A 25,036-nucleotide genomic window follows, 5' to 3' on the forward strand; every position below is an offset into this window, starting at 1 on the left:
AACTACGGATAGGAAATGTGACATAAAAATAATGTGGAGTTTTTTTTAAAGTATACTCTGATTTCTGGAATAAAATATCTTTATAGGAAAATAATCAAAAGGATATTTAAGGAGGAGGAAACAACTACCATATCAAATGAAGTTGCTAGTCTGCTAAAAATAAAAGATGTGTGCAATTTTTAAAATGAATGTGTAGATTTAAAGAGCCTCTAACAATGCAGGTATCTCTTCACTGAAAACAGGCCTATGGCAATGTAGAGCTGGCAATGTAGAGTTGCAATTTTTGAATCATAAATAGTAATCAAATTATAAGTTTAAAAAAATACAAGTTTAAGTTCAAAGGAATACACAAAAGACTGATGGATATTTAACAGAGTAATGACCCAGTCACTTAAGGGAAAAGTCAATTACCTTGAGAACAAGCTGATGTTCATCTTGTTTTTTCCTTCTTGATCTATTAAAATGAATGTTCAGCTTTGAATGCCATATTTTATTATTATCTCATCTGTATTTAGGAAAGGATTGAAAAATTTTGAATTTAGTGAGAACTGTGTGAATCCTGTAGATACTTACAGAAATTTTTCAATAATTTTCCAGGCATTTATATTTTGGAACAAATCAATTTTTCTTTTTTTCTTGGCTGTGCTGCACAATTTGTGTGATTTTAGTTTCCCAACCAGGGAATCGAACCCTTGGCTGTGAGAGCTAGGGGTCCTAACCACTGCACCACCAGGGAATTCCCTAATGTTTTTTTCAACAAGTTTTCTCTGAGCACTTTTTTTTTTTTTTATCAGAACTGCTTTAGCATCTGGTATGTTCAGCAATAAACTCTGTAACACAATACAAAATAGATGAATGCCTGAATGGAAAACTATGGGGGAGAGGGTGAGGAAACAACTCTTTATTACTTTAAGAAAGTGAATTTTAAAGTGAAAAGCTGTTCAGCTATTAGCATGTAAAAAATCCAACAATAAGGGGCAAACAACCAAACTGAATGCCCATTAAATAAAGTATTTGGCTTAGCTTATATGTACAGAGATAAGTAAACCAAAAAATTTTCCAAACTGGCAAAATAAACTGGAAAAGTAACTTGGCATAGGAACAGCAAAATTTATTGTTGACAGCATAAAATTTTTTGTAGTCTTTATGGATGGCAATTTGGAAATACTCTCTTGATATAATTTATACTACGGCAATGATCAGAAATGGGTGAAAGTGTTTAAGAAAATCCACCACAGGACTGTTTATAGAACGGGATTCTTTAATAGTGCAAAATTTAAAATAACTTAAAAATCCAACAATAGGGATATGACTTAATAAACAGATAGATCCACACTATGCAGTGAGCAAAACAGACTAGAGCTTGATGAAATAGGACAATGGTGTGAAAAAAAATTTCAACTACAGCCATGATCTTTGTGTAAAAAAAATGTGTACACACTCAAAAAGACTTAAAAGTAACGCTGCAGTGTTAATTGGTTATCTTTAAGGGTCAGGATTTTAAGTAATTTGGGGGCTGTATACATTTTATGTTTTCTAGGTTCTCTATACTAAACACACTGTGATTATCAGAGAATAAAAATATTTTAAAACAGGGTTCCAGTCTACATACAGTTTTGCCAGACTTGCTAAGCCACATGAGCTGAGAGCCTTTCATCCAAGTATGTAGCCGCCATAATAAATAAGGTGTACAATCACTGAAAAACACAGTAAGTTTATTTGGATTTGGGGCTCTAAGAGTTCAGTCTCTGCTCCCTGACCTCCTCCCGCCACGGCTCCTGGACCTGGAGGAGCTCTGGCTGCGGCTCCTGCGGCTATGGCTCTGGCTGCCCCGTCCGCGGCTGCGGTCCCTTTTTCTTCCTCTGCTTCGGGAACTGTGCCTTCCCCGGCTTCTGGACCTGTGTTTGTGAGATTTCTTGGCCCCGTGATTACTCCTTCTCTTCCAGTCGGCCTCCCCGTTCCTCTTGTAGGAGTGGGCCAGCCCAGGGCTCCTCCTCCTCCTCCTCGGCCTGCTATAGTAGTCGTCGTGGGGGCCCAGCCTTGCCCTCCTCTCTGAGCTCTTCCCAAAGGAGGAGCCAGTCCGATCTGGAGATAGGTAGATGTCTCGATTCGCTTCCCAAAACTCATTGTTGGGATTTCTGAACACGTGAAGGAAGTTGCAATGTTTCCCTCTGGGACACTGCTGTATTTCAAATAAACCTGCAATGGCACAGCAAGGAAACAGGTTTACTGCTGGCACTACATCCTTTTCACAAGGTACATTTCTGATGTTCGCTTGTGATAGAACTAGTTTCTCCTTACATACTTTGACCTCACAGTTTGGGTTCCCTGAATTTCAAAAATATTAAATGCTCTAACAAAAGGCACTGTGAAAAGTAATACATCAGAACTTTTAATTAACCAGAATGTCCCATTCCCCTACTGGGTTATGGTGTGGAGTGCAACCCAACCAATGGCAACCATATTATTTATTACTTTTTCTATTGTTTTACCATTCTGCTGACTGACAATGTAGATCCCTAACTAACACTGAAGAACCAGCCCTGGTCGGCAGTCCTGGTGCTGGTGGCAGCATGCTTTGAGGGCACGGTGGTGGGAGGACAGAACCATTGGCTAAAATAAAGAGCATGTTGTAAGTAGAGGATCCTGTATTTTCTTACATCTCAAGAAGATGATAAACACTGGCCTAATGCTTTAAGTTTATCAGGTGCTTTTAATATGAAAGACTTTTGTCAACAGTGAAATCTACTTGCACAGTTTAGAGATCCCTTGAAGATTTTCAAACTTTTTTGAAAAAGCGGTAAATTATCTAAATATGTAAAAGAGTTAAACATGAAATACCTGTACACCACACACTATATACAGAAAGTCAGTCAAAATGGGTCAGAGTCCTAAATGTAAGCTATGGAACTATACATTCTTGGAAGAAAACATACAAGTAAATCTTCATGGCATGGGCTGACATGGATTCTTAGATATGATACCAAAGCACAAGCAAAAAAAAAAAAATAGATGAATTAGGAGTCATCAAAATTAAAAACTTTTGTGCTTCAAAGGACACCTTCAAAGTGAAAAGAATCTATATAATGGGAGAAAATATTTGCAAATCATATCTCCAATAAGGGACCTGTCTGTAGAACATATCAAAGAACTCTTACAACTCAATAATAAAAAGACAAAAGAAAAATGGGCAAAGTATCTGAACAGACATCTCTCCAAAGATGATATACAGTGGCCAATAATCCAATAATAAAGACACAAAAAATGCTCAGTAGTTAACTAGTCACACTCAGAAGCACCTCACTGAAATCACACTGGATTCCTGGGAACTGACAAAAATAACTGCCTTCATGGAGAAAACAGAGCCATCTCTTTCAGTCCCAAAGTCTTTAAGGCATAATGGTTCTTCTGGCCTGCCAAAGAAAGGAATTCTAAATGCCTCCCCCCACCCCACCCCCCACTTCACATGATTTTTAAGCGACAGCATCCATTAAGACCAGGTTTGCCAAAGATTCAGACTTTATAAATTTACAGATTTTGAAATACGAGGCTTTAAGCAAGCGAGTATAAAGCGAAGTGAAGCAAAGGGTAAGGGAAGTGGCCCCCAAAGGCACTGGCAGCTCCTCTCATAGCTTCCAGGGCACTTCAACAATAAATGGTTTGGCTAAGCCTATTTGATAGAAATCACAACAGAATGACCCCTTCAAAATTGCCAGCTACTCAAAGACTGACTCATTTCCTGATTCGGCAGCCACTATCTGATGAGTCAGTCTGACTGAATGTGCCCTGACCAGGTTCCAAAGCTATAATCAATCTCTAAGGCACAAAAGCTTGTATTTCAATAAGGCAGGAAGTGTTACAGGTAATGTTTTAGGTGGCAAAGATGACAAGGTTCATTAGGGATAAAGATGGGGGAAAAAAACAGCACAAGTGAGGACCCAATGAATAGAAAACATAGACACAACTTCTCAGGCTTCCTGCAGAGCCTAGGACTTTGAGCACTGACCTTGTCACCTATACACCATGCCCCCAGTCACTGCATCCATAAAGTGACCCACAAGGTCGGTTACAGGTCTAAAATGTGATGTACTTTATATAGTGATCTCTGTTCATCTACCAGGTGAGGCAAAAGCTAATCTCCACTCCTTTAAAAGGTTGCTTTCCCCTCTCCCCCCAAGAATATCACTTTATATGACAGTGGAACAGTTGGGGGAAAAAAAAAGTCATGTTGTATTTACCACAAATTGCCATTTTCCACCGGGTCACTGGGCAGAATTCACACTGAAGCTGTCGTCCTGCATACCACCGTCCATTAAACAGAGAAAGGGCTGCTTGGCATTCTTCTTCCCTTTAAACCACAAAGGATGTAACTTTATAGAGTAACTTTCTAATATGTAGATTAGTCCTATTGTTAGCTAACTCTTGTATTTGTTTACCAGAGGGCCACCAAGCTCACTGCTTCTGTGCTACCTAGGGAGTCCTCATTACAGCATTCAAGCTCCTGAAGCTCACAATTTATTCAGAAACATTTTTTTTTAAACTAACCCTCTCAGAGATTCTGATGCATGGAAACCAGCTTGAGTCAAAGCTTCTTAAACCAAAAGACTGGACCATTAAAAATGCAGAAGTGTTTTCCACTGTCAGCGCCTGTTCTTTCTCAGCTCAGATCGCTGTCCTTCCTATTACAATGGTTAATTTACCCCATTAGCCATGGCACCGCGCAGGCAAACAGCATGACGAGCAGAAATGACACACTAGCTGCTCTCTTAGCAGGCAAAATGCACACTGAAATTATTTGGGGCTTTAATTTCTCACTCTTTAAATTTATCCTTTTCTGTTCTCTATTCTGGTTATCCCTTTTCAGTTTGTATTTTAATTATTAAAATTATATAAGTAAAAAATTCACTATATTGCAAAAGACTAAAAACTCTTAAGTATACAAAGAATGAAATACAAATATATAATTTTCTAATCTTTTCTGTATTTCTAGATCAGCTCCTAATATTTACACTTTTAAAAATACCATGCAGGGACTTCCCTGTTCCAGTGGTTTAAAGACTCTGAGCTTCCAATGCATGGGGCACGAGCTTGATCCCTGGTTAGGGAACTAAGATCCTGCATGCCCTTCAGTGCAGCCAAAAAAAAAAAAAAAAAACCATGCATATGAAAGCTATATAGTCAGGGGAAAAAAATCCCACATGTCAATGTAAGTCACAACACCGTACTGTGACAAAATGTGAAGATGTTTATGTTCAGAATACTTACGATTGATACTGAACATACACATTGCCCCTCAGATGAGGTTCCAAGTTGCAGCTGACCTAAGGAGCAATGAAGAACTGATTTACAAAAAGAAAGACAAAAACCTAAGGAAAAGAAGCCCTCCAGTCATCATATGTACCTCTGTCCAGGCCAACATTACCATAAGATGTTATCAATCAAAAATTTCAAAATTAAGATACTACCCCATGTTCACATCTATTTAAGGCATACTTCAGCACATGGCAGTGTTGCGGGCAATTGCCTGATCCTTTTTTGTTCAAAGATATAAAATGCATATGCATTTTTTACACATGCATAAAAATAGACTATTAAAAAAAAGAAAAAAAATACAGAGACTAGTAATCAGCCCCTATATACATCATTCAGATTTAATACTAACATTTTCCATTTTTGACTGAGCGTGTTTAAATACATAAAACATGAAAGACCCAGTTAAGGTCCTTCCATCCTGTTCTCCCTCCTCCATCATATAGATCAGCACTCTCCTGAGGTTGGGCAAATCCTTCGCATTCCAAATACACCGACATGGGCACGCCTATCTACATAGACCCAATACCAACAGCACACATATACATGTGCACGCATGCTAAGTCGTTTCAGTCTGTCCAATGCTGCGACCCTATGGACTGTAGGCCACCAGGCTCCCCTGTCCATGGGATTCCAGGCAAGAATACTGGTGTGGGTTGCCATGCTCTCCTCCAGGGGATCTTTTTGACCCAGGGACTGAACCCACATCTCTTATGTCTCCTGCATTGACAGGCAGGTTCTTTGCCATTAGCACCACCTGAGAAGCCCATACATGTAGACAGACAGGCACATACACATATATATGTGTCATAAAATATATAGATTTATGCGTGGACATGATATAGAGGCAGAGCCTGCGCCCTCGCTTTCCCACTCCCTCCTTCACATGCACCGCTCACGCCCACCTTAAACTGGATAACTTTTCCCACATTCTTGAACTCAGGGAGCACGTCGTCATAAAAGTCCAAGAACTGCTGGTAGGTTTCCTCTTCGCTGTACTCCAGGCTTGCGTCGGGGTCGTAGTCGTCCCTTCTGCACTGCTCCATCCCAAACGTTGTAAACATGCTTTTAATAAGAAGGGTGGGACTCGATGTTGGGAAATTATGTTTACGGGAACACCTGCATATGAAGGAAAAACTTCAGCAGTCCAATGGTGAGAAATTACACATAAGATACCTGCATTAAACTGTGAGATAAAGACTTGAGCAACTTAGCTGTCTTGACTAAACTGTAAGATGACAAACCTCATTCAGACTTTAAATATCAACACTTAACAAAACTGTTCTACAGCTGACCTATATATTGGATCTCATTAAAATGTACAGTTGGGAATTATTTCCAAGTTCAGGAGTCATTTTAGCTGCCTTTTACTGAAATTCAGAAAGCCTTATAGACGTGGAAGCACATGGAAAGAGGAGCTGCATGGGCATGACAGACAGTGATGACAGGCACAGAGACACCATGTGTGGGACTCAGGACAACGTGAGAACAGTGCAATCCTGATTCCATACAGTCACCAACAAACCCAACACCTAGAGAACAGAGTATTCTGAGAGTTTTAGCTAAATGGAATGCAGTTCATAGTTTTCATGGCATTTTTATATTATTTCCTCTGATCCTTGCAACCTGTTATGACAGCCATGGCTAGTATTTTCTCCACTTTGAAAGAAGGAAAGTGAGGCCTAGAAAAGCACACAAGTTACATGGCTGGGGAGAGAAGATCCCAGAGATCTGAGCTAATCGACAGTCCACTGCTTATGTGTTATATGATGTGCTAAATGTTAAGGAATTTCTCTTTTATGAAGGAGGTTGACCATTGTGAAGAACAATTTTCTTTTCAATTTAAATTAGACTGGGTTGTAACTGAGTAATTTTTTACAAAAAAATCTTTCATATGAGTTTACTTTCTTATTTACTTCTTTTTCCTCAAATAAAATGAAGAGGGGAAAAAATACAGTTTAAGATTCCAAATCATCAAATTTCCCTGATTAAATTTCTAGCTTAAAAATTACAACAAAATTTTTAGAAAAAAAATCCCAAGAACTCTTGAAGAAAAAAAAGTTGAAGAACAAAGCAAGTGTTAGGAAAAAAATGGCCCTGAAATGAATGTTTAACTCATGCTTACTTTCCACTGTCTGTAACATATATCTGTACACCTGGTTGAGACAATGCACACAGAATGCCTTGCACATAACATGCCCAACTCAGAAATGTGCAATCAGTGCTCATTAATGTGAAATTTTCTAGTTTTCAAAGGACTCTCCTAGATTATTCAGCAGAAGACTTAGTCATGAGATCCATCTTCCCAAGGACAAGTGCCCACAGAAAAAAGAAAAGGAATCAACCTGGTTGGCAGTGTTAGCAGAACCAGAATTTTACAAGTATGAAGCACATACAGAATTAAATGAGAAACCAATTTAACAAGGTTAAAATCCTCATGGGATTCTTATATCTGAATGAACTCGGCTCTAGTACCCAGGATGTCAAATGAACATTTGTGAGTTTTGGAACAGTGCCATCTAGGGGAAAATCCCACTTGGCCTGGAGACAGTCCACATAGTCTGAGTGTATTTAAGGCTAGCTCTACAGCTTATACTGAAAATTCAGCTAAGACAAGGGATACTTGGGAAGGTAGTCTAAAGCTGTGGTACCCAAACCCGTGTGATTCTTAGAATCACCTGGGAAGAGCTGAGATTTCTTAGGTCCTGCCCTAGACCAATCTATTCAGACTTCAAAGAGTGGGGAACCCATGTTTTCAAAGTAACTCTACACGTGGTCCTTAAGGTCAGTCATGTCTAGGGACTCCTGGTTTAGGCCACGCTATTTGCCCATTAATAATAATAATTATTATTATTTACCCATTACTCAGATCCTTGAATCAAGTAAGACTGCCACAAAATCAGGTAGTTGGACATTACCTTAACTGGAAGGTCAGCCAATAAATGGATGGGTCTCCAAATGCCCCCTCAGGTAGAACTGCCTATGCCTCTTTTTCTCTTCTCAGGGGAAAACTCCAGGCACTCACTACCTCTGTTCTTTATAGAATAAAGTTACACACTAAAGTTAGGCTCTGATTATTTACTGAAGGTCTTTGTGAGAAATATTCTCATGAAAATTACATAAAATATCCATGAAAGTTACTGTCCACGTTCCTACTCAGTATCTTTATACAGTATTCTATGGGAAAACATTTAGACTCTGATGCCTAGAAAATCTGTCATTCCAGAGATCCCACTCATTTCCTTTTTGGTAAAAACTACAAAGCTCATTGTTGTGTGGGATGGATACAACTACAAAGTCAAATGTACTGTACATTCACAGTAATGCACTTCTCCTTTCCTTGCTTTCTATTTATTTTATTAAACAGTGTAGTAGACTATGAGCCTTCTTTAAACCACTTCTGGAAACAAGTAAGGTATAAATAACCACTCTGGTCAAAGAATTTTACTTTTCATCAGTGATTATGTTCTTCAAGGACCAAAAAACAAAACAAAACAAAAAAACCTGAGCTCCCCTCCAAGCTGCGACTCTAAGAAAAATCAACTCCAGAAAGGTTCTAGAATTGAATACTATACTAACTACAAAAACAAAGCGACCAAAGAGATGCTTCGGTTATGCAAATGTGTGCTGATATAACAGACCTCAACAGAGAAGGACAGTTGTATGATCTTGAACAAGACACTGGGCCTCTCTGTGGAAGGGGAACAGCATCTTTGTTTGAAGGGACGGTACTGGATTTTGTAACTGCTAGTTTCACGGAATCTTATTTCACAACTCATCACCTGAGTGATGAAAATATCCAAATCAATCTCATACTTTTTTTTATAGTTTCGAGGGTGAAATGTCACATGCCTGTGAAAATATTAAGAAATCTTCACAAACTAATCTGACTACTGTCAATATTTCCTTGAAATGGCTCTCAGGGATGAGTTTTGAGAACCTGACAGTCCATTCCCCTTTTCACAATTAAGTCCTGTCAACCAATTTCCTGAAACCATTTAGGACATCTTCCCTTCTCTCACTTATGCCCAACAGAAGAAGAATCCAGAATCCGAAGACTGCAAACCTTCACATCATTACTACTTTGATGAAATTAAACATACATTAGGGAAACATTTCTAAGGGTACGAAGGGGGATAAAGTCTTTCTCTCTTCCTTTTCCTAAGGAGCCCAGATCCTCAAGAGGAGGCTTTCACTACTGACTGGATTCTGTGAATACTTTCACAGATATTCTGGGCATATAGCATCCCAACTATAAAACATAAAAGGAGTCACAAATCCTACATCAGTGACTCTCAATCCTGGGGCACAGTACAAATACCTGAGCACATTTCAAAAATTAGGGTGCCCAAGTCTCAAAAACTCTGATTTACTCAATTTGAAATAAGACGTAATTTTTTTCAAGCCTTCTAGATGATTCTAGTCGGAATCCAGGGTTGAGAACCACTGTTCTTAAAGAATGTAAAATGATGTAATGGCTTAAATTTTAAAAGAAAGAGAAGGCTAGAGAAGGTTCATATTTTCAAAGAAGGAAATAAAACTCACAGCATGTATAATTTTATAAATAAAATAAACACGAGAGACAACATACAGTTTCTCATTAAATACATATGAATTTGCCAATTCATATCCCTTTTTATGATGAATAGGACACTAAGATATAATTAGATCTTTTCTTCTGCAGAATGAAAAATAATAATTAGATTTTGCCTCAGATGGATTTATTCACCATTATGAATTATTTATCCACTTTAAGTTGTTCAGTCATAAACAAGCCAAATTATAAAAATCACCATTGCCTGCCTTACAGTTGATATTTAAATATTTGCCAAATGAATCAAAACATCAACACTTAAGTTTTCTACGTGAATGTCCTGTTTTAAAATCATTGATCCAAAAGAGGCAGGGAACCAGAGGGTCTCAGAGAATAACGGCAACAGTAACAAAAAGAAATTATCAGCAAACACTCAGCGCTTGCCATGGGCCTGACACATTTGACCTGTCGACCTGCTTTCCCTAAATTCACTCATTTCAGCCTCACAACTGCCTTGGGGTTGGGGAGTACTACTTTTAATATCCATTTTACAGATGAGGAATCTAAGGCACTAAGGACTTAAGTAACTTTCGCACTGCTATAGCCACTAAAGCCAGATGCTGAACCCTGCGTCTGTTCCTCGATCAGAGCAGACTAAGAATGTGCACTAGAATTTTTCTCTACTCACTCAGATCCTGTCTTTCACAGACATCCCTTTGGGCATGCCAGTTTTTAAAGCCTCCTTCGTGCACAGTATTTGCCATTCAAAAAATAAAGCCAGGCTGCTCCAGTCTTTTGAAATAGATTTCCTCATCCCAGTTCACCCATGTGGACCAATTGAAGTGCAGGAAGAAAACAAAAGTGAAAGGTCCTCAGACAGCTGTGGGAGGAATGAAAAGGAAGCCCTGCCAGAGAACTGGACCAACCCACCCAGGGCGGGCAGGGAAGAGGGCGTCAGGGAGCAGGGGACACTCAGCTTGGGGAACTAGAGCAGCAGCAAGAACATAGCAGAGGCCTGACTGAACGTGAACATTTCAAACTCCAGCCCGTGCCGTTCTCCAAATGGGAACTTGGAAACCTTGATGTTTTGAGTCACTTAACTCTGACACAATAAAACAAAATTGGTTACCGATCTCCAAATCTGCACGCTCCCGTTTTACTGTAGAATGGACAATTAGCTCGATCTTTCTCCATTACTCTTAATTCCATGGGTGGTTCTGGGTTTTGCCATGTGGCACCATTTTCCAACTGTTGAAAATAACCATGACTTTATTTGATGTAAAAATCCACAAAGAATTAAATGTTTAAAAGGTATTCAAATATTTCAGTCAAAAATAAAAACAGATTCCTGTAAAAATATACACATTTAAGTTGTGCCACACAATCGAGACTCTACAAACAACTGTCATGAGATAGGGGCTATGTGTCTCTCCTGGCTCCTGGGCACTGTCCAGCATCAGGCATTGCCTTGGCTACCAGGAGCACTCACCAAGGTTTCCCTTCTGTCCATCGATTCTGAAAAGAGTCAAGGGACTTGTTAGGGAACTGTCCCTTGATTTACTCTGAATCAAGTTAAAACATCCATCGGGGTGTAAAAATGTGTGAGGCTGATTATACATTCTTTAAGGACTATAAGCAAGTCCAGTCCACAGGGGTGATTTTTGCTTTTGTTCATCAATTCACTTTTGTTGTTGCTGTTGTACAAATTACAGAGCCTCAGATGTGAATCCCACATTCAGACGGGATCTAAGTAACTTACCGCAAAATTAACATTACTGGAAGCAGTGTTTTTAAAGAAATGTTCATTGGCCTCAAATTGTTAATGAAAAGTTTTGAAAATACCTCATTTTCAGCCTGCTCCAGCATCTTCTGCACAGCTTCCTACAAATGGTGCAAACATAGGACTAATGAAAACCTCGAAGTCAGGTAAGTCATATCTGGTTTATCTGGTTAAGAATCTCATGTATAACAATTTTAAAAAACCCATCACACAAAAGGCTTCAGGTTGTAATTTGCTTTCTATAGCACAATCTTCTGAAAAGCTTTCAAAAGACATACAGCTGAGAATCTTCATTCAACTAGGACATTAAACAGCTAACATTTCAAAACATAGTCTTCTAATAGTTTCAGTAAGAGTAACATTTAGCAGATTTGAACATATATTCCACATTCTAGTTTTTAAGGTGAGGTACTAGTGAATATCATAAAAGACAATGGTAGCTGAAACATCACAAACACTTAACAGATGCTACATTATGATATGAATAGTAGGAACTGGGATTGATGAAAAATCTCAAACTTTCTGATAAGGCAGTATCACAGTTCTGTACTATGCCAGTAAAAGTTTACCTCCTTGGCATTTAAATAAACTTTAAATTATGTTTGACAGACTTTTCCCTAGCTCCTTAAAATAATACATAAAAGACTTATGTCTAGCTGCTTACTTGATTAACTACCTGGCCATGTAAGGGTCCTTGGTAACTTAATGTGCTTAAAATGGAACTCTACTCTTCCCTACCCCTCACCGATCTAAATGCCTCATCTCAAACAGAGCTGCCATGTGCCTACATGCTCAAATTAAAAACATATGGCTTGAATTCTCTTCTCCTCCTTTCCCCTTCCTGCCCATTCAGCCTACCAGCTAGAGTTCTGCTAACTGCCACAACTCATTACAAATCTGTGTACTTCTCTGTATTGAACATCAACTGCCATCCAAACCACCATCATGTCCTGTTTGGAGCAACAGCCTTCTAACTGGTCACCACAGTTCTACTCTTGCTTCCTTAGTCATCACTCCCAACTGTCACCTGCTATTCTTTATACAAAAGTTAGAATGATCTGTTAAAGGTAAAGATATAAATTAAATGAAGTCAGTCCCTGCTTCAAAACCCTTTAATGGCTTCCCATGACACTTCAGGTAAAATCCAAACTCCTCCTTCCCACCCAGGAGGCCTTATATGAATGACCCTGCCTACCCTCCTGAACTTGGGCCCACCTCTGCCGCTCTCCTCTTTTTGGTCTCTAGGATTTAGGCACCCTAACCTCCTTTCGGCTCCAGGCTCAGACTTCCCTGCCTCTGTCTGGAACCCTTCTCCCCAAGATCTCTACACTCAGCTGTCAGTTCACACATCGGCACCTCCTCAGAGCAGTCTTCCTTGACAGGCAATCAATTGAAAGATGTAGTTTCCTACCACAATCAGTCTGTCATGTGACCTGCTTTCTTTCTTTATACCACATACCATTACCTTAAAGCACCTAAAATGATCTTTTTGGTTACTTATCAGTTTCCCCATCAAGAAACTGAACGCAATGAATACAGATCTTTGTAGCTACCCTATCTCCAATCCTAGAGAAGCATCTAGCTCACAGCAGAAAACTCAGAATGCAGATCCCTTTATATATGCTTAGAATTGACTTCATTTTACCCACTTCTCCTTATGTCTCACCAGACTTTCTTTGAAACAAAAACTCTAGCTTTTATCTGGTGCCAGAAAAGACCTCAATTGAAAAACATTTCACTGTTGAAACAGAAATTTATTACTCTCTCTCTAAAAAAAAAAATATATGACAAGCTCCAAACAATTTTCCTGCCCCCTAAAAACCTAGCATGATTTTGCCTCATCTGGAAAGCAGTACTCAAGTAAGGGTTTTTTAACTTTACACTGGAATTAACTGATGGCTTGAGACACAAGAAACAAAGGTTGCTTCTACCCCATTATGACTAGGATGTAAACAAATGCATTTTTCCCACCAGCAGGATTACCCAATTTTATGCTATTCAAATGTAGCAATATCACAGAAAAGATACATCCTGATGAATCAGTGAAGATGAGCTGTGATATCTTTGAAATAAATGCACTGTTAAGGAATAGCAGCAAAATAGACCAAAGCAATCCTTAAAAACAATCCTAGAAGATACAGATATATACAAATACCTTAAGATTCTTTTTTCGTGTGAGCAACGATGTTACTTACAACTGCCTTTAAAGCACAAGTTAGAAAAGAAGTCAAAACTTAATAACAGAAAATATTTCCTAATCTCTCAATACTTGAGCTTCTGATTTCTTTCAATCTATTAGCTCTTGCTGACATGTCCAAAGTAGTGAAGTCTCTTACGAATCAAACAAAGGTGGAAACTATAAAAAATAATATTCACTAAGTCAACCCATATACAACAAAACCTCAGAAAAACACTGTCTGCTGTGGAATGGTACACAGTGTAAAGCAGGGGTCAGCTTCCTGTTTTTATCAATAAAACAATAAGGTTTTATTGGAATTTGGCCACAACCCTTTATTTGCATGTTACCTATGGCTGCTTTCATGGGACACTGGCACTGTTGGATGTTTTCAACAGAGACCATACAGACCATAAAGCCTGAAATATTTACTCTGACCCTTTACAGAAAAAGCTGGCCAATCCCTAGTATACAGGATAAGATAGGTAGAGTTGGGGGAAAAAAAACCTTAATTTAAGGCATCTGCCACAGCAAACACCCAGAGAAAAGCATCGTAAGAAAATACTAGTGTATATCTAAACTAAAAACATGACTCTTTCTAAAGAAAAAACCAAGCTCAAACCCAGATATGCCTATAGCTTATTCTTCCACCCCATCATCCACCCCATCCACCCACTAAGAGGATACGCAGTGCGTTTATCCTCCTGTGACAGGCATCACCTCTCTTTCTTTCTTCTCTTGTAGCTTCTGCTGCTCCTCTTCTCTCTCTTTTCTCTGCTGTTCTTCCCATTCTTCCTTTAACTTTCTCTTTACAGAGGGAAAAAAATAAAAAGAAGAAAGGTAATTTTTTTCAGACTCACGTTTTTAAAACATTTGACATATGGGGCAAATAAATGAAAAATGTTAACATTGGTAAAATGAATAACAGCCCTCCCCCTTTTTCATTTGGCTGCACCTGCTCTCAGTTGTAACACGCAGGATCTAGTTCCCTGACCAAGGACCAAACCCAGGCCCCCTGTATTGGGAGCACAGAGTCTTAGCCACTGGACCACCAGGGAAGCCCTAACATCTGGTTTCTAAAGTTCAAGGTATGTAACTCTTACTGAGAGTCATTTTGGTTAACTAGTTAGTTAACTGGTTATCTGATTAATACCATACCTCTTGTTCTTCCTGCCGTTTTCTAGCTGCCTCTTCCTTTTCCTTCTTTATTCTGAATTCTTCTTGTGCCTTCTGCTCCCGCAGCAACCATTCCTCATGTAATTTTTGCCTATTGACGTAATGATGTGATCAAATAAAAGGAATGGGTGCTAATCCACAAATACATCCACACACATATGAAAGTAAAATGACATTTTGTGAATGATGAAAGTATCATGAAAAGATATTTTCTAGAAAGCAGTTAAGTAGAGGTAAGAGGACCAGGATACATGAGTAGTGATCCTGGAAAAGCACTGCATTTTAGCAACTATCCTCCTAGAGGGAAACAGTGTAAAATCATTACTTCTCCATTTCCTAACTGTAACATCTTTAGACAAAACAATGACACTCTAGCTTTCTCTTTAGGTTGGCCACACTGATGTTTCAGTTCAGTTGCTCAGTCATGTCCGACTCTTTGCAACCCCATGACCGCAGCACACCAGGCTTCCCTGTCCATCACCAACTCCCGGAGTTTATCCAAACTCATGTCCATTGAGTCGGTGATACTATCCAACCATCTTATCCTCTGTCGTCCCCTTCTCCTCCTGCCTTCGATCTTTCCAAACATCAGGGTCTTTTCAAATGAGTCAGGTCTTTGCATCAGGTAGCCAAAATACTGGAGTTTCAGCTTCAACATCAGTCCTTCCAACGAACAACCAGGACTGATTTCCTTTAGGATGGACTGGTTGGATCTTCTTGCAGTCCAAGGGACTCTCAAGAGTTTTCTCCAACACCACAGTTCAAAAGCATCAATTCTTCTGTGCTCAGCTTTCTTTATAGTCCAACTCTCACATCCATACATGACCACTGGAAAAACCATAGCCTTGAGTAGATGGACCTTTGTTGACACAGTAATGTCTCTGCTTCTCTGCTTTTTAATATGCTATCTAGGTTGGTCATAACTTTCCTTCCAAGGAGTAAGCATCTTTTAATTTCATGGCTGCAGTCACCAGCTGCAGTGATTTTGGAGCCCCCAAAAATAAAGTCAGCTACTGTTTCCACTGTTTCCCCATCTATCTGCCATGAAGTGATGGGACAGGATGCCATGATCTTCGTTTTCTGAATGTTGAGCTTTAAGCCAACTTTTTCACTCTCCTCTTGCACTTTCATCAAGAGGCTTTTTAGTTCCCCTTCCCTTTCTGCCATAAGAGTGGTGTCATCTGCATATCTGAGGTGATTGATATTTCTCCTAGCAATCTTGATTCCAGCTTGTGCTTCTTCCAGCCCAGCGTTTCTCATGATGCACTCTGCATATAAGTTAAATAAGTAAGGTGACAATATACAGCCTTGATGTACTCCTTTTCCTATTTGGAACCAGTCTGTTGTTCCATGTCCAGTTCTAACTGTTGCTTCCTGACCTGCATACAGATTTCTCAAGGGGCAGGTTAGGTGGTCTGGTATTCCGATCTCTTTCAGAATTTTCCAGTTTATTGTGATCCACACAGTCAAAGGCTTTGGCAGAGTCAAGAAAGCAGAAATAAATGTTTTTCTGGAATTCTCTTGCTTTTTCGATGATCCAGCAAATGTTGGCAATTTGATCTCTGGTTCCTCTGCCTTTTCTAAAACCAGCTTGAACATCTGGAAGTTCACGGTTCATGTATTGCTGAAGCCTGGCTTGGAGAATTTTGAGCATTACTTTACTAACGTGTGAGATGAGTGCAATTGTGTGGTAGTTTGAGCACTGCCTTTCTTTGGGATTGGAATGAAAACTGACCTTTTCCAGTCCTGTGGCCACTGCTGAGTTTTCCAAATTTGCTGATTTACTGAGTGCAGCACTTTCACAGCATCATCTTTTAGGATTTGAAATAGCTCAACTGGAATTCCATCACCTCCACTAGCTTTGTTCGTAGTGATACTTCCTAAGGCCACTTGACTTCACATTCCAGGATGTCTGGCTCTAGGTGAGTGATCACACTATCATGATTATCTGGGTCGTGAAGATCTTTTTTGTATTGTTCTTCTGTGTATTCTTGCCACCTTTTCTTAATATCTTCTGCTTCTGTTAGGTCCATACCATTTCTGTCCTTTATTGAGCCCATCTTTGCATAAAATGTTCCCTTGGTATCTCTAATTTTCTTGAAGAGATCTCTAGTCTTTCCTGTTCTGTTGTTTTCCTCTATTTCTTTGCATTGATTGCTGAGGAAAGCGTTCTTATCTCTCCTTGCTATTCTTTGGAACTCTGCATTCAAATGGGCATATCTTTCCTTTTTTTCTTTGCTTTTCACTTCTCTTCTTTTCACAGCTATTTGTAAGGCCTCCTCAGACAGCCATTTTACTTTTTTGCATTTCTTTTTCTTGGGGATGGTCTTGACCCCTGTCTCCTGTACAAATGTCACGAACCTTTAGGTGCCAATAAGTGAGTAACATCCAGCTTTTCACATTCAGAAAGTATTACCCTTCCTATTCCATGCATTTTGAAAGTGCCAAATGCAGGACTGTAACATGACAAAAACCTGGCATCTCCTGCTCTAAACCCTTGGACTGCTACTCTTTACAGTTCAGAGACTTGGTTTGCCTCAAGCAAGAGAGAACTATATTGTGATCACATCTTTAAAATAAAGCTACAGGTTTTAAGAAAAGATGACAAGGAGCTAAAAAAAAATGAGTTGGTGTCTAGTTTATGCTTAGAAATGACCAGTTATAAACAGTGATCTTGTATTACAATGGTATCTCAGATATCCAATACCACAAGTTTCCAACTTAAAGACAAGTTATATTTCAAAAGTTTATTAGCCAATTTGGTGTTTAAAACCTTGACTGTATATTGTCCCACTGAATTTGTAAAAGGAAAATGAAATATGAGAAACTGTACTATATTACTTCAGGGACATCAGGAGTTAAATAAGGTTTTATGTCTAGTCTGGGGACCCAACCACAATTTCAAATACTCAATGGGAGAAAGTATTCCATTTCCTACTACAGATTCCAGGAACCCATCTTTTAGCCATGTTAGAGACTGGCATGTTGCATATGCCAGTGTTTCTGTGTATGTCATGGGGTATATGTAGATGTTTCAGTGTGCAGAACTCAGATTCATGAAGTGCAGTATTTTCAAATAATTATCCTGCTTTTCAACAGTAAAGTATTATGCAACACTTACAGGAATAAACAAATATTAATGGAACATAAAGACACATGTATGTGATTTAAAAGAAGCACCTAAGTAAATGGGGAAGCAAAAAAAAAAAAAAAAAAAAGACTTCCCTATTTCATACTATACATATTATCTTCATCTTAACAGAAATCTCTAATAAGAACAACCAGAGTTATTACAGCATCTATCTGCTCACACTACGTTAAGGACTATACACTTAACACCTCATTAATCTCATTCAATCTGCTCAATTCTACGTAGTAGGTACTATGATTATTATTATATGTTTTGGCTACGCCATGCAGCATGAGGGATCTCAGTTCCCCAACCAGGGAGTCCTAACTACTGGACCACCAGGGAAGTCCCTGTTTATGTTCCTATTTAGGGTGAGGAAATCGAAGCTTAGAGAGATTCAGCAACTTGAACATAGCTAGTAAGTAGCAGGGCCAAGGATGGAATGCAGATCTGGCTGAATTCAACTCCATGTTTCCCGTCACTACTACCTCTTTTTTCCCCCAGCATTTTGATACTTCCACCTACTTATGTGCTTAGGTAGGTAATAGGAATTAATTACAAGAAAAGAAGCAACATTACCAGTGAATACACTAAATAGCTGGAGAGGGTCTATCAAGCTTTTTTCCCTTTAAAATATTATTTATTTTTTGTTGTGGCAAAGTATACATAAGACTTACCATTTAAGTGTACAGTTGAGTAGCATTAAGCAAATTCCTATTACTGTGTACTACTTTTTAAAAAAGCCCAGAAAACAAAACACTACTCCCTGAAAAATACCAAAAGAAAAAAAGAGCAGAATATTTTTGTCATCTTGTGCTGGGGAAGGCCTTTTAAAGTCAGACACCAAGGCCAGATATCATGATGAAATTGACAACATGGAAATCAAATTAAGTAACTAACACTAGAATCTAAGTTAGGACTGATGACAAACGAAAAACATATACATCACACACATGACAGATATAGGATTAATATCCTTAATCAAGTAATAACACTGCCTACATAACAAAAAGAATGTATCCCCAAAGAGAAAGGTTTAAGCAATCTACAAATAGATATTATATAAAAAGATACTCAACCTACGAATTAAGTAGAATATATCTGAACTCTACTCAATACTCTGTAATGATATATATGGGAAAAGAACTTTAAAAAGGAGTGGATGTAAGTATACATACAACTGATTCACTTTGCTATACAGAAGAAAGTAATGCAACACTGTAAATCAACTGTACTCTAATGAAAGTTTTTTAAAATGTACATTTGAAATGATGAGAAATAACTTTTTACTATAGGAGTTTTAAGAATTAATAATGCGTATTGTGACTGACAGTATGGAGAGATGGGCACCTTGATTCACTCTTGGAAAGGCGGGAAACTGCAAACCAGGATGTTCTTTCTACCTGCATAAAAGTGCATTTTATGTGCACTTTTCCTCTTGGCATTTTTCTAAGGAAATAATAGGACAATACCAAGGATATATAATCATGGATACTCGCTGCAACTTTTTTAATAATAGTAAAAAGCCTGAATGTAAATAAATAACAAATAATAAATGAGAGTAAATTAATAGTACCATGGTAAGTGAATGTGATTTAACAGTAACCAACATTTATTTCGAGAACTAAACATTCATCAGTAGAGAACTATAAATTATGAATAGGGAATAAATTATGCTAGTCATATAATGGATACTGTGCTGCTACTGAAATGGTTGAATTAGATCTTTGTATCAACACTGAAGTAAATGTCCTATACACTTAGCAGAAAAAAGCAATCTATAGAAAAATATGTATAAATATCATCCCACGAAAGAAACATATATATATATATATTCATCTATACCTTCTTAACAGTGGCTATCTAGGTATATGGAGTTTATTGAAGTCTCTTCACTGTTTACACTTACTAATTATCTGGATTTTTTTTTCAAAAAACATTTACAAATTAGCAAAAAGAGTGAAAAAACTTTTTTTAAAGACAACATCTTGTTTCAGCCCGTCAACTAGAGATTTAAACAGCTTATCCAGGGTATTTTACAAGATCTATTTTGTATAAGATTGTGTAAAGAAGACCTGTCCTAGTTAGTGAAGACTTAGGATATTCAAGTAAAAGAACTGGGCTTGCAGAAAGAGCTTCAATCAGTGCTGACCTCTCTCTCTCCAACAGCCTCTCTTCTTCTTCTTCTTCTTGTTCTTCAGTCAAAGCATCTGCCACTGCCTCCTCTTCCTCCTCCTTCTGTGAGAGTCCTGAAGGAATGTAAATGTTTTAGGACACTATCCATGTATTACAAAGCCTTGGTCAGTAATTCCAAGAAAAAAAATTATATACAATTTTTTATCTTTACAATTATGGTACAAACCTCTTTTTAAAACTTTCTAACAATAAAGGGCCCCAACCACCCAAATTGGAACAATGTGAACACTGAAAAGAACAATAATGGTAGTAGATTAACACATTAAACTGATACCCCCTAAAATGGTGAGATATGGGAGGGAATATCCATCTTTATAGAAGAATGGCAACTGAAAAATGTAGAAAGACTTAAGTAGAATAGTCCTCACTGCTGTACCCCACTGTAGGAACTAACTGTTGGGAGGAGGATATTTATTTACACTATCTCAAAATACCAGCCTACAGATGAATACTAATTACAAAGGGGGAAATATCTATTACAGTGGAGCCATCTGATTGGCAACACTTTGACCACACTTCACATCACTAGGAGTGGGACAACTTGACATGAGAGGCCCCCAGATGTATGCAATGAGAGCTATACAGCATCAGTTGTGTAGTATTTTTTCACAGAGTGTACCTGAAGCTACTCAGGAGAAGATGCACTAATCTAGAATGCAGGGCATTCCACAAAACAACTGGCTTGAGCTTTTCAAAATAATCAAACTTGAACTGGGAAAGTTTACATATGGTCTCTATATCATATTGCTGAATTACTATTCCTTTATTTGTTTAGTATTGTGCCCTTATTCTTAAGAGATGCAGGCTTAAGTATTTAGGCGTGAGGGCTATGTATATGCAACTGACATGCAAAGGGTTCAGAAAAAATTTGTACATATGTGTCTATCTATCTATATACAGAGAAAGTAAGGCAAAATGTTAACAACTGACAAACCTAGGCAAAGGGTTCATAATGTCTACTGTACATCATGGATGTCTACTGTTAAAATTTAAATTTGTGGGGAGAAAAAAAGGAGGAAAACTGAAGTGATCTTAAGGAACTATAACAGGGTAAAAGGGAAAAGGATAAAAGGAAAAAGATACTGTCTTTTTAAATACATTAAATACTTTAATACATTAAATACTTTTAAATACATTAAGTATTTTAAAAGTGAAAAGTGTTAGTCACTCAGTTGTGTCCAACTCTTTTCGATCCCATGGACTGTAGCCCGACAGGCTCCTCTGTCCCTGGAATTCTCGAAGCAAGAATACTGGAGTGAGTAGCCATTCTCTTCTCAAAGGGATCTTCCTGACTCAGGGATTGAGCCTGGGTCTCCCACACTGCAGACAGATTCTTTACTGTCTGAGCCACCTGGGAAGCCCATATTAAGTATAGGTCTAACCAAAGGCTCACCTAGTCCTAGATAACTACAGTACTGAAAGACTGAACGATGCAGTGGTTACAGGCACTGGCCCTCCCTGCAGTTGAAAATCCATGTGTAACTAAAGTCACCCCTCCACATTCACAGTTCTTCCATATCTGCAGTTCTGCATCCTTGGATTCACCCAACTGCAGACCACGTAGTACAACAGTATTTACTACTGAAGAAAATCCACATATAAGTGAATGTGCGCAGTTCAAAACCCACGCTGTTTAAGGGGCAAGTGTGTATCTAACTGTATTATACATGTAAGTATATATGGAGTCATTCTACAGTTTTCCAGCTTCCTTTTTTTCCTTCATGTTACCTTAATTTCTGATAATACAGCTTATTTCAGGTTATTTCAAGTAGAATTGGGTGCTAAAGAAGCTACCTGTAATAGAGAGGTTGATAATCCAGAAATTTCTACCAATCACTTGCCAATTCACTCTAGAGCAATTCTTACAGAATATTTCTATATTGTAGTCTTCTGGGTAATGTTTGGCCATCCAAGTGTGCTACAACCCACAGCAGTGTTTGGTTGACCATAGTATTCATGAAGCACCACTAAGTAAAAAATTGTGAGCTGGAGTAGGCCAAAGCAGGAGCAGTCATCCAGAGGCAAGTGCTTCATTGTGGCTCTGCCATTAACCATATATAATCATGAGCAGACCAGTGAGCTGCATCCTTCAACTGACTAAACTGCCAAAGGACACATCCACTTGCCTATTCATAGAGGCTCACTCCAAATGCACTTTACAAACTTAAAAGGGAATAAAAAATATCAATGCAATACATTGGAATTGAAGTATGTAAACCAAAAGAGAAAGACTTTTAAAAAGTTGGGGCATGTTACAAGAAAACAGGTTAGCATAGTAAGGAAACCGAGAACTTTAAGGGGGGTGGGGAATTAATTACTAAGGGCATCAAAAATGCCAATCTACCCTGTTTCTCCTTTTATCCCTAATGTTTTATCCTGTCTCAAGTGGGACCAGTTTTGAATTAAAAAAGAGATAGCAATACAGGCTGCAGGGCAATGCACTGTTCCTTTCATTCTAAATATCCCAAGTATTGCTACTCAAACAGTTTCTGGGCAACTCTAATGATAAATAAAACCTCTATGGTTATTTTTCTCAAGGCCCCAGTCTGTGGACTTCAAGAATTGTCCAGGATAATTTACTAGGCATATTCTGGTTAACGTACATGACAACCATTATAACTCAGTACTCCTGTGTGATTTCAGTGCTTCCATGTGCATTTATTACTATTATATAACTTTACAACTAAGGTCATTAAACAGGTAGGTTTAATAAACAAACATTAGATTCCACCATGTGAGGGCAAAACGACACCACCCCCAGTACAGATGAAGGTTCCCACAGTATTTTAATAAGAAGAAAAAGTGATAAATAAACACATGGCAATAGTAGCAGTAGCATTCCAAACTCCACTCAGTACCATATTAATGTTCTGAGCATCTATTTCCCATCATCCCTAACATTACATAAATGTAGATATAGGGATGGCGGTCGAGTGGTTAAGACTCCGCATTTCCACTGCAGGGGACATGAGGTCCGTCCCTGGTGCGGGAACTAACACCCCACATGCCACGCAGTGCGGCCAAACCAAAAACCAAGTTAAGTTTCATAATTAATTTCATCTGTATGTATTTAAATAAGATCAACAAGGGGTCTCTCACGTTAGTGTAGTTTGAGAAAAACTTGCAAAATGTCTAAACCCCTAGAATCCTGCTGGTTTTACAAACAAAAATATTCGCCAAATACTTACTATGTGCAAGGGCTGTGCTAGCTGCTGTAATTCATGATGCCTGCACCTGTAATATTAGATACTTTATAAATACTGATTCACCATGACTTCTTCCCCCTCTTGAGTAAGTACTTTTACCATTGTTTTTGATATGGGTCTAACAACTTTTTGAGGGGTCGTGTCCACAAGCAACTATGTATTAGATAACAATACTTGGACGGGAGTCGCGAGGGCAATTCGATACACAGAAAACAAGATAAGTAAGTCTATTACCAGAGTCTCTCAGTCGAGCGAGTTCCTGTCGCCGTTTCTTTCGTTTCTCCTTCTTCAGGGCGGCCCTGTACTTTTTGTGGCTGGAAAAACAAGACACACACTCCAGCGTCAGCGGCCGCAACTGCAGCGCTGCCTGAGCTCCCTTCTCCTCCGCGCCCAGTGACAGGAACTCCAACAGGGAAATCTTGCTTCCCGTGTTTTAATTACAGAACATGCCTTTACCACCGCCTCGCCATCCCATGCGCACACGGCAGGTCTTCTCTATGCCCCTCTGCTCCCCTTCTCGCCTCCCTGAGCCCACAGATGCCCACTGGTAATTCAGGCGCGCCCAGGAAAAAGATGGAGCTGCTGCGGTGGCTCGTGTGCTTGGCCCAGCTCCCCTTTACTTCATGCTTGCACATCTTCCATGCCCAGCCTCGGTCTGCTCCGTCCCCTTTTCTCTCAGCTCATCTCTCCTAACCCAGCTCACCTCAGCTTCTCCGAAAACAGCATATTCTCGGGCGCCGCCATCTTGCCAGCGCCGCCACGCCCACGGGAGCCGGCCGGAAAAGGCGGGCTTGAGGACGTGCGCAGACGCAGTTGCTGCGCGGCTTCTCGGGCGAGCGTGGAGGGGAGCGTTTGTGACCTCAGACCGAAGGCCGGGGTAGGTAGCTCGTCTTCCAAAAGTCTGCACAACTGTCTGCTTCCCGAAAAAGGAGAAGGGGCACCTAATCCCGCCTTGTAAGTAATTCTTCTCTCCTAGCGCTTCCCCAGTGCGTTATCATTACCTCTCCCCAACTCATTGTGAAGTGTTTTGTGGTCAAGAAGTTAGTTACACCTCTCCTTTTCTCGTCATCCATTCACGAAGCCTCATAGTACACAACGCGGCTAGCCTTCCTTTCCAGTCCGAGGCTGTGCCTCCATTCGTGGTTCCACTTATTGTCGCCTTAGACAGAGCCCTACACTCCTCCCCCTTCCACTGACACCTGCCGGCTCTAGAGGCTACAGAGGTGCAACCTCTGCTCCCAAGGAATTTCCAACCTAGAGACAGAGAAGGACCAATTCACAGATAAGATTATATGTTATAGGCAACTCAGTTTACATTACAAAGGCCACCTGGGAATTCAAGGAGAGCTTTCTAATGCCTGAGTTGTTTTGAAGGCGGTTGGGCTAACCCGCCTGCCAATGCAGGAAAGAGACGTGGGTTCGATACCTGGGTGGGGAAGATCCCCTCGCATAGAAAATGGCAAACCGCTCCAGTATTCCTGGCTTGGAGAATCCCATGGACGGAGGACTCTGGTGGGCTACAGTACAG

General features: G+C 39.3%; 1 protein-coding gene across 2 annotated transcripts; it reads right to left on the bottom strand.

Annotated features, from left to right (window-relative positions):
- Window positions 1-1,090: 1,090 nt before the first annotated feature.
- ZRSR2 (zinc finger CCCH-type, RNA binding motif and serine/arginine rich 2) lies at window positions 1,091-24,291 on the bottom strand. Of its 2 annotated transcripts, XM_040266564.1 has the most exons (11): window positions 24,212-24,291; window positions 23,743-23,822; window positions 20,259-20,355; window positions 14,959-15,067; window positions 14,521-14,607; window positions 11,687-11,725; window positions 10,974-11,092; window positions 6,216-6,429; window positions 5,266-5,321; window positions 4,239-4,348; window positions 1,091-2,199 (listed from the first exon to the last, which is right to left on the bottom strand). In XM_040266564.1, the coding sequence occupies exons 1-11, from the start codon at window positions 24,250-24,252 to the stop codon at window positions 1,742-1,744; spliced, it is 1,410 nt and encodes a 469-aa protein (XP_040122498.1). In that variant the 5' UTR covers window positions 24,253-24,291; the 3' UTR covers window positions 1,091-1,741. The 2 variants fall into 2 exon arrangements, with proteins under 2 accessions (XP_040122498.1, XP_040122499.1); XM_040266565.1 differs by lacking the exons at window positions 20,259-20,355; window positions 23,743-23,822; window positions 24,212-24,291 and adding an exon at window positions 18,784-19,134 and having other exon boundaries at window positions 1,695-2,199.
- Window positions 24,292-25,036: the final 745 nt, after the last annotated feature.

The sequence above is a fragment of the Oryx dammah genome, unplaced genomic scaffold (assembly GCF_014754425.2).
Source record: "Oryx dammah isolate SB20612 unplaced genomic scaffold, SCBI_Odam_1.1 HiC_scaffold_23, whole genome shotgun sequence".
NCBI classification, from domain to species: domain Eukaryota; kingdom Metazoa; phylum Chordata; class Mammalia; order Artiodactyla; family Bovidae; genus Oryx; species Oryx dammah.

Bases quoted from the DNA above. Each gene is read 5' to 3' on its own strand.
- ZRSR2 (XM_040266564.1), bottom strand. From the start codon at position 24,252: ATGGCGGCGCCCGAGAATATGCTGTTTTCGGAGAAGCTGAG. The intron at 23,823-24,211 runs GTGAGCTGGGTT...TTGTTTTTCCAG, and splicing joins CTGTTTTCGGAGAAGCTGAG to CCACAAAAAGTACAGGGCCG. The intron at 20,356-23,742 runs GTAATAGACTTA...ACATTCCTTCAG, and splicing joins CGCTCGACTGAGAGACTCTG to GACTCTCACAGAAGGAGGAG.